Raw genomic sequence first — 22,130 nt, 5'->3', positions numbered from 1 at the left:
AAAACCAAAAAAAAAAAAAAAAGTGTCCTCAGTGCTCCATGAATTCTGGACCCTTTTCCCTTGATTTAAGTGTCCAAAGTAGCTAATCAAGAAATAGTAACAAGGGACCTGAGAGGTGACCCAGCAGTTAAGAGCATCGCTGCCGCCAAAGCAAGGGTCTCTAAGGATGCCGTTGTTACAGGCCTCAGCCACAATGCTTTACAGCTTCATGGGAGAGGGCCTGTTGTACCAAAGAAATTGTGACCACTTTGGAGGATGGAGTCGAATGACGTAGGTCTGAGAGGAAGTCCAACATGTAGGGTCTCTGATGACAGACAGTTGCTGTGCGCTTCCTGTCCACTGCTTTTCTTCTGGAGCAGGGATGAGTCTGAAATGGAATTCTTCTTAGCACTTTTGCTGGGCCTCCAACCGAGGGGGCAGCTTCTGCTGCTTACAAAGCACCTACTGATCCGGTGCTCTGGGCCTCATGGCTGTGTCCATGGTGACGTCAAGGGGCAGCTCTGGGCTGGGAAGTGTGCCTGGACTGTTGGGAAGCACGGCTCCCATGAACTCCGGTGGCAGATCTGTCGGCTACAGGGTTCTAGGTCTGCCCAACTCCTGGCATTTGGTGTGAGTATCTCCGAGCTCCCCCTACTGGTCAGGGACAGTAGAATCCCTGCATGGTTGAGATTCCATCCCATCCTCAGGCCGTTTGCTCATGAGGACCCAGGCCAGGGAGACCTTGCAAAAGAACGCCTAATGTGTGCTCCTGTAGGGCCAGCTTCTCCTCAGAACATGACAGTGAAGCTCTTATAGAGAAAAAAGTCTTTATAGCTGCAACAGTCGTGGTAGGAGCTTTAAGGACACCTATCTTGGGCTGTTTGTGTAATTACCACTGAATGCATCGGACAGGATGGGACTGCTCTTCACACATCACATTGCAGGAAGACTTAATTCCAGTGCCTTCTTTGGTGGTGCAGACTTCGACAACTCGAATCTATCCGTTCAGCCCCCTGAGTGGATCTGAGATGAAGACCTTTTAAAAAGCTGATCTGTATTTAAGACAGTTTTGATTGGGGTCTTTATGACTGCACATCAAAATCTGTGTTGTCCCAACTTGAATGTCATCTGAGCCCCCAAATCCCAGGTTCCCATGGAAAGACAGATCTGTTTTGTTTCTTTAGAGTCGATGCAGGTGGGCTGCAGGGGAGCTCCTCAGTCCTCTGTGTCTGAGAGCCCTGGGGTTCCAAGCCACAGGTAGACATTCCACTCTGTCCCAGAAACAGCTGACCTGAACAAGGGGTAGGTAGCTCTTGAATCCCAGACTGATGACTGGGATTCCAGCATGGGATTGATCAAGACTCCCTGAATGTGGGTGTCAGTGAGGAGGCCTTGAGCCTTGGGAAGTAGATTAGTGATTATCCCAGGTATACAAATGGACTTTGGGTGCCCATCCAACAATGTGAAGTGCACTCTCACCCTGGACTCTTGGGGGGAGGGTCTAGACCCTGCCCTGGATGAAATGACAGACTATGGACATCCCCATGGAGAGACTCACCCTCCCTGGGGAAATGAGGGAACATTGGGTTGGTTGATGTGAGGGTACAGGAGGAGGGGAGGGAAAGGGAGAGGGACCTGGAATTGACTTGTGAAGCAACCTTGTTTCTAATTTAAATTAAAGAAAAAAGAAAAAAGAAATCTCTCAGGCAGAGCCACAAGGCAGGTCTCTCTCAAGCATCTGCCACAGAGAACAGGTCTGGGGTACTGGTGCTGTCTGGACGGCCAGCGTCTGGGTGGACTTAGGGGGATGTGCAGAGGGTCTGGAGAGCGGACAGGACAGAGATAGTGACCACAGAGTAGCACACTCACCCCGTGGCTACTTCGTGTGGACTGGGAGGGCCCTTGCCACAGTGGGTCTGGCTGACTGCCCAGCCAGACAATATTTGGGAAGGTGATCAGCACTCAGTGCCCACCCAGGGTGAATCTGGTGTCCTTTCGGTTCCTGCCTCAAGGGGGTGGAGCTCAGTAGCTCTCTGTCCCTGTGGAGGTGGCCGCCTTTCCACCTCATTGGCAGCAAGACCTTTGTTGTTTCTTTGGTCTGTGTCCTGATTCTGTTTGTATGGAAGAACCAATTGTTTTCACATTGGGTCCCGTGGATTCCTTACCCTTTTATTACGTGTCCTTTTTGCAACCTGGATTTCCAGCTTGTTTCCCTAATAGTCTTAGGGAATAGCAAAAAGAGCCAAAGGAGAGGTTTGTATAGCTGAGCCCTAAGCCGAGGGAGGCTGCCTGCAAAGCTGAGCAGTGGGAACCCTCGGGGCTCTTCTGCCCGTCAAACAGTGGGGCCCGGCGCCCCACCCTTTCGGTGCTCCGTTCTCCCCATGTGTCAGCGCGAGTGCACCTGGAACAGGACGCCCTCATCTATCGGAATCTAACGCGATGCCTCTTGCCCCAGGGAGCTGTATCTTTGATGGGGAGTTTATGAGATTTCTTTTCCTTGTCTATGCTTTATTTGCGGTAATGAAAGAGTGAGTGATTTCAGCAGCCGTGGCCAGGGAGACCCGCAGCCCGGCTACAGCAGAGCGCTCAGTGTTTCCTGGGTGGGTGTAAGGCTCTGAGCACTTAACCAGGCATGGCCGTTTCTTAGGTGTGAGAGGGGCTGTGGCTTTTGTGCAGCAACTGTGTTGGTATTGGAGGTGGGTGAGAATTGCTAATCTTGTATAAAGCAACACAATGAATTATAGGTTTTCAAAAAAAGAAAGACAGACAGACAAGAAGGAAGGAAGGGAGGGAGGGAGGGAGGGAGGGAGGGAGGGAGGGAGGAAGGAAGGAAGGAAGGAAGGAAGGAAGGAAGGAAGGAAAGAAAGAAAAGAACATTGTTGCCCTTGTAGTTTCCAGGTTCCCTTCCCTTTAGCTGCTCTTCTACCTCGCTCTTCTACCTCAGGTTCCAGAGGATCTGTTGCCCTCTTCTGGCCACTGAAGGCACTGCACGTGCAGGCAAAGACTCCTACACATAAAATTAAAACTAAGAAATAAATCTTAAAAAAAAGAAGAAGCGGTGAATCAATCATCTGCGGGTACTGAATAAGGATTCAGGATAACAGTACAAGAGAGAACTTGGAGGCGTCACTGCTAATGCGATAGTAAGTGTGGACCCTCACGTCGGCTTTGGAAGAGTTAAGGATGGTCTTCATGAGTAAGAAATAAAGTTGTTTGTGTTCATGGAGCCCAGAGCTGGAGAACATCCTGCACCCATTTTAATGTGGCCATAGAAGTATCACATAATATACACACACATATATGTGTGTGTGTGTGCGCGTGTGTATCATATTTATATAAACTAAAAAGAAAAACGATACCCAGATGTGCAGAATTAAGGCTTACTTTGTGACAAAGGATTAACATAGTATGTAAGCATCGTTGAATAACCCAGGAGTCTGGGCACATGCCAGCCAGTCCTAGTTTCACATGGAGCTACAAAGTTGATTTGCACAGAGGGATTTGGTAGCATCTGGACACTGAAGCTTCTCAGGGTTGTCTCAGTAAATATTGATTGTCAACTTGAGTGTATTAAGAACTGCCTGAGCACTGGGGAGAGAGCTCAGAGGTTGAGTGCGGGGGAACCCTGCACACACCACAGCTGGAGTATTTGGGTGAAGTCTGGCTCTGTAGATAGATAACAAAGGTCACCCACCAGGTCATTAACAACATCTGGGACCAGCCTTCTGAGCGGAAAACAAGTACTCATTTCCTTCTCGGAGGAGACAGCCCTGTGAGATTTTTTTTTTTTTTTTTTTGGTTTTTCGAGACAGGGTTTCTCTGTGGCTTTGGAGGCTGTCCTGGCACTAGCTCATGTAGACCAGGCTGGCCTCGAATTCACAGAGATCCGCCTGCCTCTGCCTCCCAAGTGCTGGGATTACAGGCGTGCGCCGCCAACGCTCGGCTAGCCCTGTGAGATTAATGTTCCTGTTTTCCCTACTGATCTGGTACATTGACCTTTGTGCTTCCAACATCTCCTCCCTTCTAATTTTTTTTAAAGAAAAGATACTGTAGTAGGTGCCAAGGTTGAATACACTGCCTCTGTGGCTAGTCTAATTGATACAGCCAAGCATATTGGGATCTAGGGCACCACTAGATTCGTTATCTAAGGGTTGTTGAAGCCAGATTTGATTGCAAAAGCTGATAAGTTCAGGGGCCAAATGGAAAGGTTGGAAGTTTTCTAAGAGGCAACCCCATGCGCGAGGCGGACGGGATGAATGACACCATTCCCATGCTTGAGGCAGAGAGGAAGGTCCCTTTTTGAATACTAATTTTTCCGTTTTCAGAATTCCCTCAGTTTGTGTTTTGTCTATTGATTTCCATTTCCACTTTCAGGCCTTGAAGAGTTTTATTCATTTCCTCATACTATTCCTGTTTCCCTGAATGTTTTTAAGGGATTTGTTAACTTCCTCTTGAAGGACCTCTATCATCTTCATACAGTTGATTTTAAGGTCTTTTTCTTGTGCTTCAGTTTTACTGAAATATTCAGGGCGTGCTGTGGTCCCTGGCAGTTACTGGTTGTGTTTTGAGGCTGGCATCTAGGCATCTGGGGCTGCGTTAACTATAGGCCTACATATGGTATCTGGAATTGTCTTTGCTGGGTGGGCATTTTGTTCCTTGGCTTTTATTTCCTCTGTCCATTTTGGGAGAGTGTGACGCCTGTGTGTTAACCTGAGAGAGAATTTTCTTTAGACCTAGTAGTTGTGGCTACTGGGTTTCCAGGTAAAATGTGTTTCTGGTATTGGGAGCGGACACTTAGGAATGTGGACAGCCTATGATCCCGAGGGGCTCCCCGAGAGACACTAGAACAGTGTTCAACAGGGTATGCTTATTTCGTCTGCTGGGAATGGAGGGAGACAGTGAAGAGAGAGGTCACCCCGGAGGGTTTGCTGTAGTGCTGGGCATGAGACTGCTGGATTGGACCTAGGGGAACAGGGAACAGGGGGAGATCTACAGGGAGCCCACCTACTTTCTTGGCAGGAGTGGTCAGTGAGTTAGAAGGAGTGTCTGCTGGAGTTGGGGGCTGGGATAAAGGAACAAGTATGGAATGAAGGTTAGGGGAAAGTCTGTGGGATCCACAGGAGATGTGGGCAGAGCGGAAAGGAAGGCTACAGCATGTGTTCTGTTGTGGACCTGGATTTCTGGTTAGCAGGGGATGTCTGCTGGTATTGGGGGGGCGGCTGGGATAAAGCCATGAGTGGGGGTAGGGATGTTTGGATGGCAGGATCTGTGGAGCAGGGGAGCAGGGAAGACTGTCACGTGTACTCTTTCTTTTCTTTAAATGAGAAACAAGCTGGTTTTACATGTCCATCGCAGTTCCCTCTCTCTCCCCTCCTCCCCTACTCCACACCAACCCTACCACATCCCCTTTCTGCTCCCCAGGGAGGGTGAAGCCTTACATGGGGAATCTTCGAAGTCTGTCATATCATTTGGAGCAGGGTCTAGGACATCCCCCTTGTGTCTAGGCTGAGAGAGTACCCCTCTATGTGGAATGGGCTCCCAAAGTCCATTCACATACTAGGGATAAATACTGATCCACTGTAGGAGGAAAACAATGCCGCCATTAACCATGTGACTTACTAGAGGCGCATACAGATGAGGTAATAAAAGGGTAGTTTACCACACCGCTAACCACACCCACTTTAGGCATGACTAAAGACGTATACGGACAGACGTAAAGACGTATATGGACGTAGGCGGTGAACTACATCACTAGCCAGGCCCACTTTTGGGCATGGCTAGGGGCGTTACGGGGGGGAAGGCATAAAAGACTGAACAACGGAAGTCTCGGTCTCTTTTTCCGGCTTTCGGCTTCCAGTTCGGCTGCGGAAAACTACTCGGCTCATCTGGGTTACTTGTTTGGTATCTTGTGAGTAATTTCTACAATAAATACTTATTTTTACTTTCAGTAAGTGTGCCGTTTATCGTTGCAGCATCAACCCACTAGTAGAGACCCCGTAGATTGCCCAGGCCTCCTAACTGACACCCACGTTCAGGGGTTCTGGGTTGGTTCTGTGGTGTTTCCCAGCTGTCAGTCTGGGGTCCATGAGCTCCCCTTGTTTAGGTCAGGTGTTTCTGTGGGTTTCTCCAGCTTGGTCTTGGCCCCTTTGCTCATCACTCCTAACTCTCTGCAACTGGATTCCAGGAGTTCAGCTCAGTATTTAGCTATGGGTATCTGCTTCTGCTTCCATCAGCTACTGGGTGAAGGCTCCGTAATAGAGGGAGCCATTATAGGTTTAAAGAAAAATCTGGCACTACCAAATGTCCAGAGATCTACAAGGATGACCCCAACTAACAATCTAAGCAGTAGTGGAGAGGTTACCTTATATGCCCTTCCCCGATAATGAGATTGATGACTACATTATATACCTTTTATTTTTAAGGCAGATGAACTCAGCTGAAGTAGTGCACTAATTAAGCCTTTTATCCATTTCTGTCGTAGAACTACTCATGACCCATCTCTTCCAACTTTCTAATAACTACGCCATCCTTGATGTGATGACCCCATTCCAAATGTTTACTTCCATGATACCTTTTCTGCATTCACAGTCCTGCAGTATTCATTTTCTCTCAAGTTGGGTCTGTTTCCATTCTCATTGTGTCTCCGTCCTTCACGTTCTAATTTATATATGATCGATACCCGTCTCAGGTAAGGATGTGCAAACTGAGGTTTCAAAGCTATCCAAGGTGACTGGATGATGCTGATTCCTCCTTAGTCCACCCAAGAAACTGTCATTCTAATTTAAATAAACAACAGAATCAGTTAAAGTATTTAATGGTTGCTCCAAACTTCAGTAAAACACCTAATAAAATTTGATTAAATGTACCAAGTTCAGACCGATGAGATGAGCTGTACAACTGTGAGAGGTCCAATGTGTGTGTGTGTGTGTGTCACATGGATTTTGGATATAGAACATGTGCTTCCTGTGTTTTTGAAGAGCCATCTGTAAAAGCATTAAAGGTAGTCTCTGTGGAGTTTTTTTAAATGTAATTTTAGGCAATGCCCATAGTGTATCTTCAAAAATATTAAAAGGGGAGCTTTTGGATCGTGATTATCTTATTGAACACAAGTAACATGCTACCGCAGCCTGCCACTTATTTTCAGTGTGGGGCACATTATCAACCTGTATTTTATTCAGTGGCATGATGACTTCTGTGGGCTCTTCACCAGGAAATTCTTTAAGATGTGTTCTCCCACCGTTGTTCAGTTTGTAATTTCTTGTAAATGAGGAGTTATACAGAATTATGACATGAATGAATTTCTATAATGCCCTTACCTTGTTGATGTGTATTTCCAGCAGGAGATGAAGATGAAGGAAGGATAAGTAATTGATAAGGAAGTAAGGGATTGATTCTGAGTTACTGCTTCAGTAGCAGCCCTTATTTAATAAGCTAGTAATCCACTCAGCTTCAGGTGTTACGTGTCTTACAGAATGTAACCAGGAGTCTCCAACAGGCAGCTTAAAGAGGAGCGCTAAATCCTTAGTGTTGATAGGCAGATAAGAGTTTACCCAGTTGACACGACCCAAATTTTAAATTTTGCTCTTTAGTTTATTACCATGGAATTCAAGCACTCATTTAAGTCTTGATTAGATGAGCAAGAGAAGAGCATGCCATCCATGTAATTAATCACCAATACCTCAGGAAATCTAAGCAACACTTAGATGTCCCAGTTACAATTGTTCCTGTAGTAGAGGTTGGGCCTGTTTTAATTTCTCCCCATGAAGCGACCATTAATCAATCTATACCGAGTTTCTTCCAAAGTGAGGGAAAATCAAACAAACTAAAAACCTAAGTTCTGAGGCAGCCAAGCTAGCATGTGTGGCAGCAGCAGAGCCCTGCTCACCGTTCCATGGAATTCAGGTGTTGCCTTGGATGCCTCTGTGTGCTCTAAGCTAAGCCAGACCCCTGCCCTGGAAAAGGCAGTGGGGCTGGAGGACTTGAGTTCCAGTCCCCAATCACACATGGCTCACATGGAGGTTGAGTGGCTGTGGTCTTCATTTGGCCAGGCCTGCCAAGATGTGTCCTTACATTAGTTCCTGTGTATATAAAGTTGCAGAGCTAGAGCTCTGAATATTTTGTTTTTCTGGATCTTGACAAACATTTCAGTAACTGTACAAAATGCTTTGTTGCAAAGCTGTGAGAAGAACCCTTGCTAATTCCACTCTCTCACTTGTGGTTGAGAACACTTGGGCAAGAGGCTGAGTTTCCCAAACCCCTAGTTTCTACTTAAAGGAAACATTTCTTATCTTCTCTGAGGACTGTGCTCCTCTCATTGATACTTGTGATTTTCCCGTGACTATGGGACTGTATCCATGTCTACTTTTGTGGAAAATGTCAGTAGTTTGCTTATGGGAATTGCATCGATTCTGCTGGTTGCTGTTAGCAATATAATCATTTACATCATGTCATGTGTCAGTCAGAGTGTGTGTCAGTCCATTTCTTTGTGTACTTTTAATTTTTCCAATTTTTTCTTTAGTGCCTTAAAAATTCCCTCATGGAAGTAAAGTCATCGTAATTTTGACTTATTCTTGAACCTTTCTGAGGTCAACCTGAATGGGTTAAATTTCTAATTTACTTCTCAAATTGTCATAGATTTATAGGAAAACTGGTCATTTTGTGTGTTAATTTTCATTAACAGCTGAAACGCTTGTCAAGTCTGAGAGCTTCCCATGGTGTCTGGGGGGAGTTTTGGGTGTGACTGTCATCATTAAAGAGGAGTTTGGTGGTTATCTTTCCTACCCGAGTCTCCCTTTATCTTTGGACTTATTCCTATTTCTCAGTCTCACTCTTGTGCCCCTGGAGTAAAGGAGACTGGAGAATGCATGAATCGTTCTTCTGTTTACCGTTTTCTTCATAATGCTCTTCATTTTATCTCTGCACAGTACTGTTGGCCCATGTGTGACACACAGGCCCTTTACTCTGTTGAACCATGTTCCTTTAGGAGTTAATCACAAACTCTTACTGAACATTGACTGTAATAGGTAATTTCATTTCTACTGAGATTTTCTTTTCTTTTTTCTCTTTTTAAAATTTAAATTAGAAACAAGCTTGCTTTCCATGTCCATCCTAGTGCCCTCTCCCTCCTGTCCTCCCCTACTCCAAACCAACCCCCATCCTATCCCCTTTCTGCTCCCCAAGGAGGATGAGGCCTTCCACGGGGGATCTTCAAAGTCCGTTATATCATTTGTAGCAGGGCCTAGGCCTTCACCTGTGTGTGTCTAGGCTGAGAGAGTATCTCTGTGTGGAATGGGCTCCCAAAGACCATTTGTGTGGTAGGGATAAATACTGATCCATTCCCAGAGGCCCCATAGACTGCCCAGGCCTCCTCACTGACATCCACATTCAGGGGGTGTGGATCAGTCCTATGCTAGTTTCCCAGCTATCAGTCTGGGGTCCTTGTTCAGGTCAGCTGTTTCTGTGGGTTTCTCCAGCCTGATCTTGACCCCTTTGCTCATCACTCCTCCCTCTCTGCAACTGGATTCCAGGAGTTCAGCTCAGTGCTTAGCTGTGGGTGTCTGCCTCTGCTTCCATCAGCTACTGGATAAAGGCTTTAGGATGGCATTTAAGGTAGTCACCAATCTCATTACTGGGGAAGGGCATTTAAGGTAGCCTCTCCACTATTGTTTAGATAGTTTTTGTCATCCCTATAGATCTCTGGACATTTCCCTAGTGCCAGATTACGCTTTTTTTTTTTCGAGACAGTGTTTCTCTGTGGCTTTGGAGGCTGTCCTGGCACTCGCTCTGTAGTCCAGGCTGGCCTCGAACTCACAGAGATCCGCCTGCCTCTGCCTCGCAAGTGCTGGGATTAAAGGCGTGGGCCACCAACGCCCGGCGCCAGATTACTCTTTAAACCTACAATGGCTCCCTCTATTATGCAATCTCTTTTCTTGCTCTCCTCTATTCTTCCCTGACTCAAACTTCCTGCTCCCTCCTTTCCTCACCTCCCCTTCTTTTTCTCCTAACTCCCTCTCCCCTCCCCCCATGCTCCCAATTTGCTCAGGAGATCTTGCCCCTTTCCTCTTCTCTGGGGGACCTTGTATGTCTCTCTTAGGGTCCTCCTTGTTTACCAGCTACTCTGGTGGTGTGGATTATTGGCTGGCAATCCTTTGCTGTATGTTTAAAATCCATACATGGGTGAGTACATACCATGTTTGTCTTTTTGTGACTGGGTTACCTCACTCAGGATGGTTTCTTCTAGTGCCATCCATTTGCCTGCAAATTTCAAGATTCCATTGTTTTTTCCCACTGAGTAGTACTCCATTGTGAAAATGTACCACGTTTTCTTTATCCATTCTTCTGTTGAGTTGGCATTTAGGTTGCTTCCAGGTTCTGGCTATTACAAATAATGCTGCAATGGACAGAGTTGAACAGATGTCCTTGTTGTATGAATGTGCATCTTTTGGGTATATGTCTAAGTGTAATTGCTGGATCTTGTGGTAGACTGATTCCCATTTTCCTGAGGATCTGCCATACTGATTTCCAAAGTACATGTTTGCATTCCAACCAGCAGTGAAGGAGTGTTCCCCTTTCTCCTATCCTCTCCAGCATAAACTGTCATTGGAGCTTTTGATTTTAGCCATTCTGACAGGAGTAAGATGGTATCTCAGAGTTGTTTTGATTTGCATTTCCCTGATGGCCAAGGATGTTGAATATTTCTTTAAGTGTCTTTTAGCCATTTTAGATTCCTCCATTGAGAATTCTCTATTTAGTTCTGCACCCCCACTTTTTAATTGGATCCTTTGGTGTTTTGGAGACTGGCTTCTTGAGTTCTTTGTATATTTTGGAAATCAGCCCTCTGTCAGATGTGGTGTTGGTGAATATCTTTTCCCAATCGGTGGGCTGCCTTTTTGTATAATTGTCTGTGTCCATTGCCTTATAGAAGCTTCTCAGTTTCAAGAGTTCCGAATTCTTCTACATGCCAGGGTCCAGTTATGCCAGCACCATTTATTGAAGATGGTTTTTTTTCCCTATTATATAATTTTAACTTTTGTCAAAAGTCAAGTGTTCGTAGGTGTTTGGGTCCATATCAGGGTTTTCAATTCAATTCCACTCATCTACCTGTGTATTTTTGTGCCAGTACCAAGCTGTTTTCAGGACTATAGCTCTATAATAGAGCTTGAAGTCAGGGATGGTGATGCCTTCAGAAGTTCCTTTACTGTACAGAGTTGTTTTGGCTCTCCTGGGTCTTTTATTTTTCTATATAAAGTTGAGTATTATTTTTTCAAGGTCTGTGAAGAATTGTGCTGGTATTTTGATTGGGATTGCATTGAATCTGTAGATTGCATTTGATAAGATTGCCATTTTTGCTGTGTTGATCCTACCTATCCAAGGTAATTTTATCCTTGTAGAGTTTGGCAATGACCCTTCTGCTTCTATTGTGTGGAACAGTTTGAGGAGTACTGGTATTAGTTCTTTTGAATTTCTGGTAGAATTCTGCACTAAGACCATTTGGTCCTGGAGTTTTTTTTTTTTTTTTTTTTTTTTTTTTTGGTTGGGAGACTTCATGACTGCTTCTATTTCATTAGGCATTATAGGTCTGTGTAAATTGCTTGTCTGCGCTCGATTGAAGTTTAATAACTGATATCTATCCAGAAAATTGTCCATTTCCTTTAAATATTCAAATTTTGTGGACTACAACTTTTTACAGTATGACCTGAAGATTCTCTGGATGTCTTCATTGTCCATTGTTGTGTCTCCTTTTTCATTTCTGATTTTGTTTATTTGCATGTGCTGTCTCTCTCTCTTTCTGCCTTTTGATTAGTTTGGATAATGGTTTGTTTATCTTGTTGATTTTCTCCACGAACCAACCCTTTGTTAACTTAATTCTTTGTATTATTCTCTTTATTTCTACTTTATTGAATTCAGCCCTCAATTTGATTATATCTTGGCATCTACTCCTCCTGAATGAGTTTGCTTTTTTTTTTCCCTAGAGCTATCAGTTGGGCTGTTAATTCTCTAGTGTGACTATTCTCCAGTTTCTTCATTTGGATACTTAGTACTATGAACTTTCCTGATTTCAAAGTGTCCCATGAGTTTGGTAAGTTGTGCCTTCATTTTCATTGAATTCTAGGAAGTCTTTAATTTCTTTCTTTATTTCCTCCTTGATGCAGGAATGGTGCAGTTTCACATTGTTCAATTTCCATGAGTTTGTAGGGTTTCTGCAATTTGTGTTGTCGTAGAATTGTACGACATGGTGGTCTGATAAGCTACAAGGGGTTATTCCAGTTTTTTATATCTGGTGAGGTTTGCTATGTTGCCGAGTATGTGGTCGATTTTAGAGAAAGTCCCATGTGGCTCTGAGAGGAAGGTATATTCTTTTGTATTTGAATGGAATGCTTTACAGATGTCTATTAAAGCCAATTGGATCATAACTTCTGTTACTTCCTTTATTTGTCTGTTAAGTTTCTGTCTTGTAGTCCTGTCTAGTGGTGAGAGTGGGGTGTTGAATTCTTCCACTATAAGTTTGTGAGGTTTTATGTGTGCTTTAAGTTTTTGTAATGTTTCTTTTACATTGTGGATGCCTTTGTATTTGGGGCATAGATGTTCAGAATTGAGACTTCTTCCTGATGGTTTTTTTCCTGTGATGAGTATGAAATGACCTTCTTCATCGTCTCTTTTGATTTTGATTTGAAGTGTAATTTGTTAGATATTAGGATTGCTGCCCCTGCTTGTTTCTTGGGTCCATTTGATTGGAAAAATTTTATCTCAACCCTTTACTCTGAGGTAATGTCTGTATTTGAAGTTGAGGTGTGTTTCTTGTATGCAGCAGAAAGATGGATTCTGTCTTTGAATCCATTCTGTTAGCCTGAGTCTTTTTATAGGTGAGCTAAGACCATTAATATTGAGGGAAATTTACAGTCATTAAGTTTTAATTCTTGGTTGTTTGGGATTTTTTCTAAAGCTATTATGTGTGGCTTTATCCCTCCTTTTCTTTTGGCTTTTGGTAAAGTGGGATTATCTACTGCCTATGTTTTTGTGAGTGTAGTTAATTTCCTTTGGTTGGAGTTTTCCTTCCAGTACTTTTTGTAGGGCTGGATTAGTGAGTATGTATTGTTTAAATCTGTTTTGTTTTTCATGGAATATCTTGTTTTCTCCATGTATAGTAACTGAAAGCTTTGCTGGGTATAATATTCTGGACTGTCATTCATGGTCTCTTGGTGTTTATAAATTCTATCCAGGACCTTCTGGCTTTTAGAGTTTCCATGGAGAAGTAAGGTATAATTCTGACAGGTTTGCCTTTATATGTTACTTGGCCTTTTTCCTTTGTTGCTCTTAATATTCTTTCTTTATTCTGTATGTTTGGTGTTTTGATTATTACGTGGCAAGGGGACGTTTTTTGGTCCATTTTATTTGGTGTTCTGTAAGCTTCTTGTACTTTCATTGGTATGTCTTTAGGTTGGGAAATTTTTCTTCTATAATTTTGTTGAATATGTTTTCTGTACCTTTGAGTTGGGTTTCTTCACCTTCTTCTATACCTGTTATTCTTAGGTTTGGCTTTTACACTGTGTCCCAAATTTCCTTGGTATTTTGCGTTAGGGATTTGTTGGACTTGAGATTTTCTTTGGTCGATGAATCTATTTCTCCTAGTGTATCTTCAGTGCCTGAGATTCTCTCTTCTGTCTCTTGTATTCTGTTGGTTATGCTTGCTTCTGTAGTTCTTGATCATTTACCCAGTTTTTCTATTGCCTGTGTTCCCTCAGTTTGTATTTTTATTGTCTCTGTTTCAGGTCTTGAACTGTTTGGATTATTTCCTTCATTTGTTTGAATGTTTTCTCTTAGCTTTCTTTAAGAGATTTGTTGATGACTTGAATTTTTTGGTTCTTTTGTCCATTTCTGTAAGGGATTTTCTCATATCATCTTTGAGGGACTCTATCATTTTCATGAAGTTGTTTTTAAGGTCATTTTCTTCTGCTTCATCTTCGTTGGGATGTTCAGGTCTTGCTGGTGTAGGGTTCCTAGACTCTGGTGGTGTCATATTGGTTTTCTTATTGTTGAATGTGTTTTTATATTGTTGTCTTCTCCTCCCTTTTTCCAGTGGGTGCAGGTGGAGTCTCTTCTTCTCCTGGTGGTATGGGTACAAGGTTCTCTTGGTGGGTTCAAGCAGGTCCAATACTCAGATGGGTCTCAGGATTGTGCAGGTGGGTCTGAGACTCTTTCTTGGTGAGTGGAGGTGGGACCAGCACTGTGGTGTCAGCAGACTCTGGATTGCAGCACCACTGTGGTGAGTCATCCTGCTAGCAGCCCCCAGGCCAGGATATCCCAAAGAGGGCAAGCAGAAGTTGGGCCTGAAACAGGGGCCTTCTGTCACCTCTCTCCTGAGTGGACGCAAGACTAGCACAGTGATGTCAGCAGACTGTGATTGCTTGGATTTCTGGGGGCGAGTTGTCCTGCCAGCAGTATATCCCATAGAGGGCAGACAAAAGGAAGTTGGGCCTGAGATAGTTGGACTCTATTGAGATTTCCATATCACATAGCTTCTATTCCTTAGCATTTTAAAAAATATTCTGGTTGGTAAAATTACTGGTAGTATTTTCATCCCTCCAGTTAGAAATAGTGGCTCATGTGAGATAGACATGGTGTGTAACTTTCAGCTCTTCCTCTATTCACCTACTCGTTATGTAAAATGTCTTTTTTTCCCAATTTTCATGGTTCATTTCTCTATATTTCCGGGTACAATGATAATATTCATAGTTATTTTTTCCTTACACAAAATATGTTTTCCCATGCTCTACTGTCTATAGAAATGTTGATAATGCCTGTGGTATCATTTTTCATTTTGGGGTTTGGTTATATGTTTTAGCATTGTCTGTAACAGGATTGTATTAATTTTAACTTTTTATTTTGACATCTTGGTGTGAAATGTCAAGAAGAGTTCCAGTCTTTGTTCCTAAGACAGAAACTCAGAGAAAAACAACAGTGATGATGGCTGCTTCTCCAATAAATGCTCCCCAGGTGGGTTTCATGTCCATAATTCTTTTAAAAATCTTTTTTAGTCTTATCAAAGCCATGCAGGCTTTTAATTCCCTGCCTCTGGTAAGCCTATTTAAAGTGTTTATTCCCTATCATTTTTTTCTTTTTCTTCTCTGATAATTAAGATTAAATCTTTAAGCTCAGTTTTATCCCACAGTATCCTCCCTTGATTATTAGTAAGGATGTGTATTTTCCATGCACTTAAGACCTGCAGTTCTGAAAGATTCCATTGTGAATGATGATCAAAGAAATATATTGATGTCCAGTTCTTACGGAGGATGGACTTGGGTCTTTTGGTAAGGAGTGAAGGTCTCATGGGCCACATATCATCCATTTCAGGAATGATAAGGTTTCCAGAAACACATGGGCCTTTTGGCCTATATCACAGAGCCCTTTATGGAAAAGTAGAACTAGAAGACACTCAGCGTGCTGAACCCTAGTAGTACATATTTCAGCATCCTGGAGAGTAGAGCTGATGGATGGAATTTATGCCATAAAACTGACTTTTCCGAGAGGAGATGCAGATTGCAGTATAGTGGATTTTTTATAGCTATTAGCTATCACACAGAGATGATGGGTGTGTTGACACCTGAAATCTAGTTGTCTCAGGAGAGGTGCTGTTCAGGTCAGTTTCCTGATAACAAGATCACGCTCAGTGCGAAGTTCTCACCAGACATATCAGTGCTTTCTTTGTCTTTTGTTTTAGTTTTCAGACAAGGTGTAAGCAGTCCTGTCTCCAATTATATATTATATTAGTGAGAATTTTCTAGAGGTAGTGACTTGGTGCTGTACGTAAGCCATCTATTTTCAAGCACAAACAAATGTCCTTCTTAATGACTTTGCTCTCTTCTTTGGGCAGAGAAAGGCTCCCCCCGCTCCATATGTTTCCTTTTCCTGTAGCTATGTATTACATAGGCAGAGATTCTGTAAAGAGGTTGCAAGGGTCAGCTTCTTATTTCGTACATTAAAGAAGTCTTTATTAAGTATGTGACTTATAAAACATGATCATTTCCATATTTTTATGTGCACTGCAAGCATCCATTGATGTATATGGAACCCCGAGGTGGGCACCAAACCCTTGGTATGGGAGTAAAACACTGCAGTAAGCTACCATATATGTATTGAGAATTAAACTGTATTTTTCTGTAGGAAAAACAAGTTCCCTTTACCTCTGAGCCATCTTTTCATCCCTTGGGTTTACATTTTTGGTGTACATTCATGATGGAGCCAGGGTATAACCTTGTGTCTTCTATTATTTTTACAAATATGAAGGAAGAATCATAAATGATACTTATTTATGCAATGTAAAATCACGTTAGACTATTGAGTTCAAATAGAAAAGAAAAGAATAGAGTTGAAGCCTGGCAGGGGTGAAATATGTCTTTAATCCAAGTACTTAGGAGGCAGAGGCAGGCAGATCTGGGTGAGTTCGAGGCCAGCCTGGTTTACAGAGCAAGTTACAAGACAACTAGGGCTACATAGAGAAATCCTGCCTTGAAAAACCAAGAAAAAAAGAGTTGAGTTTATAAGATTCAAATTTTCAATTGAGATAATGACATGAGTAAAAATATTTCCAAAGTTAATGAAGAGATAGCATCATTCTCACACAACTTAATACAATCCGGTTGATCACAGAAAATCTACTTCCATCAGAATGCATTGTCATATAGGACATGCATTTATACATATTTTTCTAGTTATGTGTAGTGAACCCCAATAGGGGAATTTCTGAAACTGTATTTCATCTGTGTTGGTTTTGTCACTTTTAGAAAAATGTAGAAAATGTTGTTAATGCTGCCTAATGCTGATTTCTGTATTTACTTGATGATTGTGAAAATATTCTCATTACAATAACTTCATAAAGTATTTGAGTCTATGAGTTGTTTGGAGTGTTGGATGTCTGCACTGATATGACCCTCCTGACTGTTTACAGAAAACACTTTTTTAATTCATCCATGAATTCTACATTCCATATTCTACCTCTTTGCTCTAGAAAGGGTGCAGTATTGTATCTAGACCTCAGGATTTCCTCTGAGCATGTTAGAATAGAGTCAGAGTCAGGTGAGGCCCAGCTGTGGACAGGATTGGTACAGTGTCCATATTTAAGCAAGGTTGACAGTTGTATAATTTGGAAGCACAGTTTTGCACATAACTTATCCATTTATGATGAAGCAATGTGATCCTGTTTGACATCAACATAGCTTTCATAAAGATACATTCTGCACCTAGACCTCAAATGTGTATCACAGAGTCCCTCAGAGTTTGCTGGTCTATTATGCCATCCTGTTTTCATAGAGATAGAAAATATTTATTATGAATATTCTACAATGTATCTTTTGCTAAGACTAACTTTCTCTTTTATGTGTGTGTATATGATATATTTGCATGAATGTTTACAGGAGTAGTATTTGTACTTCTGTTCTTTAGAGCTCACAGACAGCCTTAAATTGAAATGGAGTTATAATCTATTATGTGGGTGCTGGGAACCAAACTTGGGTCCTCTGGAAGAGGCACCAGTGCTCTTAACTTCTGAACTATATCTGAAACATTTTTAGAAAACTTTCTCTTTGAATAATGTTATGCCTCATCTATATCATGAAAGTGTCTTTAATTGCTTAAGTCTCTTTTACCTAGGAACGCATTTTGTCCCCCAGTACATGGTAATTGGGTAATTTTCCATTGTAGGGTCTGCTGACATTCAAGAATGTGACTGTGGACTTTTCCCAGGAGGAGTGGGAATGTCTAGACTCTTCTCAAAGGGCTCTGTACATGGACGTCATGTGGGAGAATTATAGCAATCTAGTTTTTGTAGGTAAGAATGCTTTTCTTGTACAACTCCTGACTCTTCCTTGGTATGCCAACTCTCTGATCTGTCTAGAGACTGCCAGAAATAAGGGAAATTCTGATAATAATAGCCATAACTTTACATTTTCAGTGTTCTCTGCAAGAGCAACCAACGCTATTATACTGTCAATCTCTCCAACCCCCTTACCTACTGTTTAATCCTAACTTCAGAGTTCAAAGAAATTGAATGTTTAAAGCAAGGGAATGCATTGTGGTTCGTATAGTTGTTGGATATTTTGATTTTCACTATTGGACTAAGCGATTCCCTTATTTCTGATTTCAAAAAAAAAAAGATTTTAAAATAGAGAAAGAGCTGTTGATGGTGGCATGTTGTTTTGTTGTTTTGAGATATGGTCTCTAGTCCTGGCACAGCATGTTTTTAATCCTGTCACTAGAGAGGCTGAAACAAGTGGATCTGGTGAGTTCTAGGCCAACATGTGTTATATAGTGAGTTCCCAGTCAATGAAGGCTACAGAGTGTGATTCTCTCAAAAACACAAACAAGAAAAAAGAGACTCAGTCTACAAAAGATTATTAAGAGAGCCCCCTTCTCAAAGTACATTAGTTAGTGTTCTCTCACCTGTTTGTTCAAGCTTCTGCAAAGTATGAGGAATGGATATGAATGAAAAGACTATTCAGTAATAGTCTTGGTGGGTTGATGGAGATCAGAGTGGAGGTTCTTTTGAGCATCCATTTAATGATAGTGAAACACAAAAGGCCTCTGTGAGAGTTCTATTTCTATGATTTGCTAACTTATTTGTCCTAGAGAACTTCAGGATGCACCAGTTATTGAATCTGTTTAATCAAGCATCAATCCTTATTATCCCTAATTGTGCTAATTTTTCCAGAGAACCATTGTATTTGTGGTAAATACGAGATTGTCCTGAATCAAGGCTCAAAGCGTATTGTCCATGAGGATGTGAATACCCAAGAGAAGTCTCACAAATGTTATGAGCTTGGCAAAATGATTCATGAATCTTCCCAGTGTGTACCTTATAATACAAGTGGTGCTACAGAAGACTGCAAGAATTACAGAGGTGGTACCCACAAGGATACCTCTACCGAGTCATCAAACCGAAAGAGACACAGAAGTGGGAAGGCTGTAGGAGAACAATGCAAACATAAAGACTACAGGGAGCGTTTAAATGTGTGTTCCAACATTAGCCAGTCTCAACAAATCCACACTGGAAAGAAAGAACACAAAGATACAGACTATGATAAACTTTTTGACTCTAAGCATGAACTTACAATGAAACTAATCCAGAATGGAAAGAAACCGCACCAATGCAGGAAATGTGGAAAATGCTTCAGGACCTATTTGAGCCTCAGTAAACATCAGCGAACTCATCCTGGAGAGAGACCCTACAAGTTCGTAGACTGTGATAAGTCCTCTTTGCATTTGTCACACCACAAGGCACAGAAAACCCATTGTAGAGGAAAACCCTACAAATGCACAGAATGTGGCAAGTGCTTTTATCATTCATCAGGGTTTAAAAGACGTTGCAGAAACCACACTGGGGAGGAGACTTATAAATGTAAAAATTGTAGAAAATCCTTTATCTGTTGCTCTGGTCTTAGAAAACATCAGAAAATTCGTGGAAGCGAGAGGCCTTATAAATGTAAACAATGTAATAAGTCTTTCTATACATCTTCACACCTTGAATACCATTACAGAAGGCACAGTGGAGAGAAACTTTACAAATGTAATGAGTGTGGCAAGTCCCTTTCTACCTCTTCAGGTCTTAAAAAACACCAGAGAATTCATACGGGAGAGAAAATTTACAAATGTAGCGACTGTGGGAAATCCTTCACCTTTCGTACATCTCTTAGACTGCATCAAAGAATTCATACCGGAGAGAAACCTTACAAATGCAATGAATGTGGCAAATGCTTTATCCAGAAAGTGAACCTTAGAACACATCAGACTATTCATTCAGGAGAGAAACCTTTCAAATGTAGTGAATGTGGGAAATCCTTTACTGTTGGCTCCGGTCTTAGAAGACATCAGACAATTCATACTGGAGAGAAACCTTATAAATGTAGCAAATGTGGGAAATCCTTTCCCATTGTCTCAGACCTTAGAAATCACCAGAAAATTCACACTGGAGAGAAACCTCACAAATGCAGTGAGTGTGACAAATGCTTCATCTGGAAAGCTGATCTTAGAACTCACCAGAAAGTCCATACAGGAGAGAAACCTTACAAATGTGGTGAATGTGGGAAATCCTTTACCACTGGTTCAGGCCTTAGGAGACATGAGAGAATTCACACAGGAGAGAGGCCTTACAAATGCAGTGAGTGTGACAAATACTTTGTCCAGAAAACCAACCTTAGAAGACATCAGAGAATCCATACAGGAGAGAAACCTTACAACTGTAGTGAGTGTGGCAAATCCTTTAATACTGACTCGTATCTTAGAATACATCAGAAAATTCATACCGGAGAGAGACCATACAAATGTAGTGAGTGTGACAAATACTTTATCCAGAAAGCCAAGCTTAGAATACATCAGAAAATTCATACCGGAGAGAAACCTTACAACTGTAGTGAATGTGACAAATGCTTTGTCCAGAAAGGCAATCTGATAAGTCATCAGAGAATTCACACAGGAGAGAAACCTTACAAATGTAGTGGGTGTGACAAATCCTTTACCATTGGCTCAGTTCTTAGAAAACATGAGAAAATTCATACAGGAAGAAACACACTAATCCTTTATCCAGGAAGCCAGGTTTAGAACTCATCAATGTATGAATATAGGAGAGAACCTTATAAAATGTAGTGTACATAGCAAAGTCTTTACCACCTCTCAGGTCTAAGAAATCATGAGAAAATTCAAACTGGAGATCAAAGTTTCCAAAGCCTTTAAGTAATATTCAAATCTTAGAAAAAAAAAATCAAGACTTTATACCCAGGAAAAATTTTGGAAATGTGACATTGTAGGAAAATTTTCATTCAAACATTTTACGTCTTCACCCTCAAATACTTCATAATGAAAACAAAATGGAGAAGCATGAAGACTGTGAGTTGTGTAGCAGGTTTCTGGAGCCTGAAGCATTCCATCCTCTAGGGAAGCTGATTAAGACAGGAAATAAATCATTCAAAATAGCTTCAAGAATTTCCTGAAACTGACAGGATTCACTATGCTTACCACCACTGAAGAAGTTATATCAGTCTTGCTGCTTAGAAGAGGCTTTGTTGAATTGATCCAGTCAGGTATGATGCTCTTGAACACATAGATATGCCTGCAGGTGTGTATGCTGTGGGTGCCCAGTGTTCAAATGCTGTATTTCATGCCGACTTGGAGTTTCATGTTGGTAACGGTCTTTGAGTCACTTTTGTTCCTATAAGCAACTCCGGTCCCTATTTATGTAAGTAACCCCAATAAAGCTCATTGGTTCAACAAGATGGATTTCATTGGCAAGTGTGGTGAGATCTTGGCTGTACAAATAAAGTCGGCTTGGGGGTCAGAGAGTGGAGCTTGCCACTAACTAGCCATAGAGGTCTGGAGGTCTGTACAGACAGGCAGGAAGTGAGATAGCTGGACAGAAACAGGATGTAAGCAGGGAGACATAGGATGCTAAGGAGGTAAGATGTGCTGTGACTTGCTCCTTCTCTCTGATCTCTCAGCATTTCCCTCTATATCGGACTCTAGCTTTTTATTATTTAGACCAATTAAGAACTCCATTTACAGACAAGTATACTTGGTTCTGTTGTCAGTTCCCATTTTGCCTGAGTGGGTGCATATGAATGTTGTGTCGCCTCAGGAAAAGTGTCTCATGCAACATATGCTGAACCCGTTAATTGTTCCTCCAAACTTGTCCACCAGAAAATCAGTGTTAGAGATTAAGCATTTGAATCAACTAATGAAGGCAAGAGTGATTGTACTAACTGCTTCAGGCTTACTATTAGAGTAGTACATGGTCCCATGGAAAGGGCTGAAAACAGACAGAATGTAGAGGCTTACTGATCCTAAGAAAGAAGACTGCTGTCTTACATTCATGGAAGAGAGTGAGAGGGACAAATGAAACTATGGGTGTAAGTCTTTGTTACTAACAGACATCCTCCAAACTGGGCTTTGCCTGTGCATGGCTCTGAAATCATGTTTCGACTCCATGATTCAGTCGAACTGCAATGACACTCAGAACACTGATCTCCATGAGTAAAAACTGAATGCCATTGTGCTGTCCTCATGTCCTGTTGTACCTTAGAAATTCCAGTCTACAAGCCTCAACACGTGAATTAAATTCCTTTTGTGAAATCCTTTATACAGCGCTAATATGCAGACATCAGAAAATT

At 42.0% G+C, this 22,130-nt stretch overlaps 1 protein-coding gene across 1 annotated transcript in view; it reads left to right on the top strand.

Annotated features, from left to right (window-relative positions):
• Positions 1-21,237, top strand: part of LOC106022336 (zinc finger protein 883) — a 29,964-nt gene extending 8,727 nt beyond the window's left edge. The window contains 4 exon segments of the mRNA XM_040734089.1: positions 14,889-14,973; positions 17,677-17,803; positions 18,683-20,407; positions 20,410-21,237. Of these exon segments, the coding sequence (XP_040590023.1) occupies positions 14,889-14,973; positions 17,677-17,803; positions 18,683-20,407; positions 20,410-20,465 (1,993 nt within the window). The 3' untranslated portion in view covers positions 20,466-21,237.
• Positions 21,238-22,130: the final 893 nt, after the last annotated feature.

This window comes from Mesocricetus auratus, unplaced genomic scaffold (genome assembly GCF_017639785.1).
Source record: "Mesocricetus auratus isolate SY011 unplaced genomic scaffold, BCM_Maur_2.0 Super-Scaffold_100037, whole genome shotgun sequence".
Taxonomy (NCBI): domain Eukaryota; kingdom Metazoa; phylum Chordata; class Mammalia; order Rodentia; family Cricetidae; genus Mesocricetus; species Mesocricetus auratus.
The sequence above is the reverse complement of the archived record's forward strand: the minus strand, read 5'-3'. Positions and strand labels throughout refer to the sequence as shown.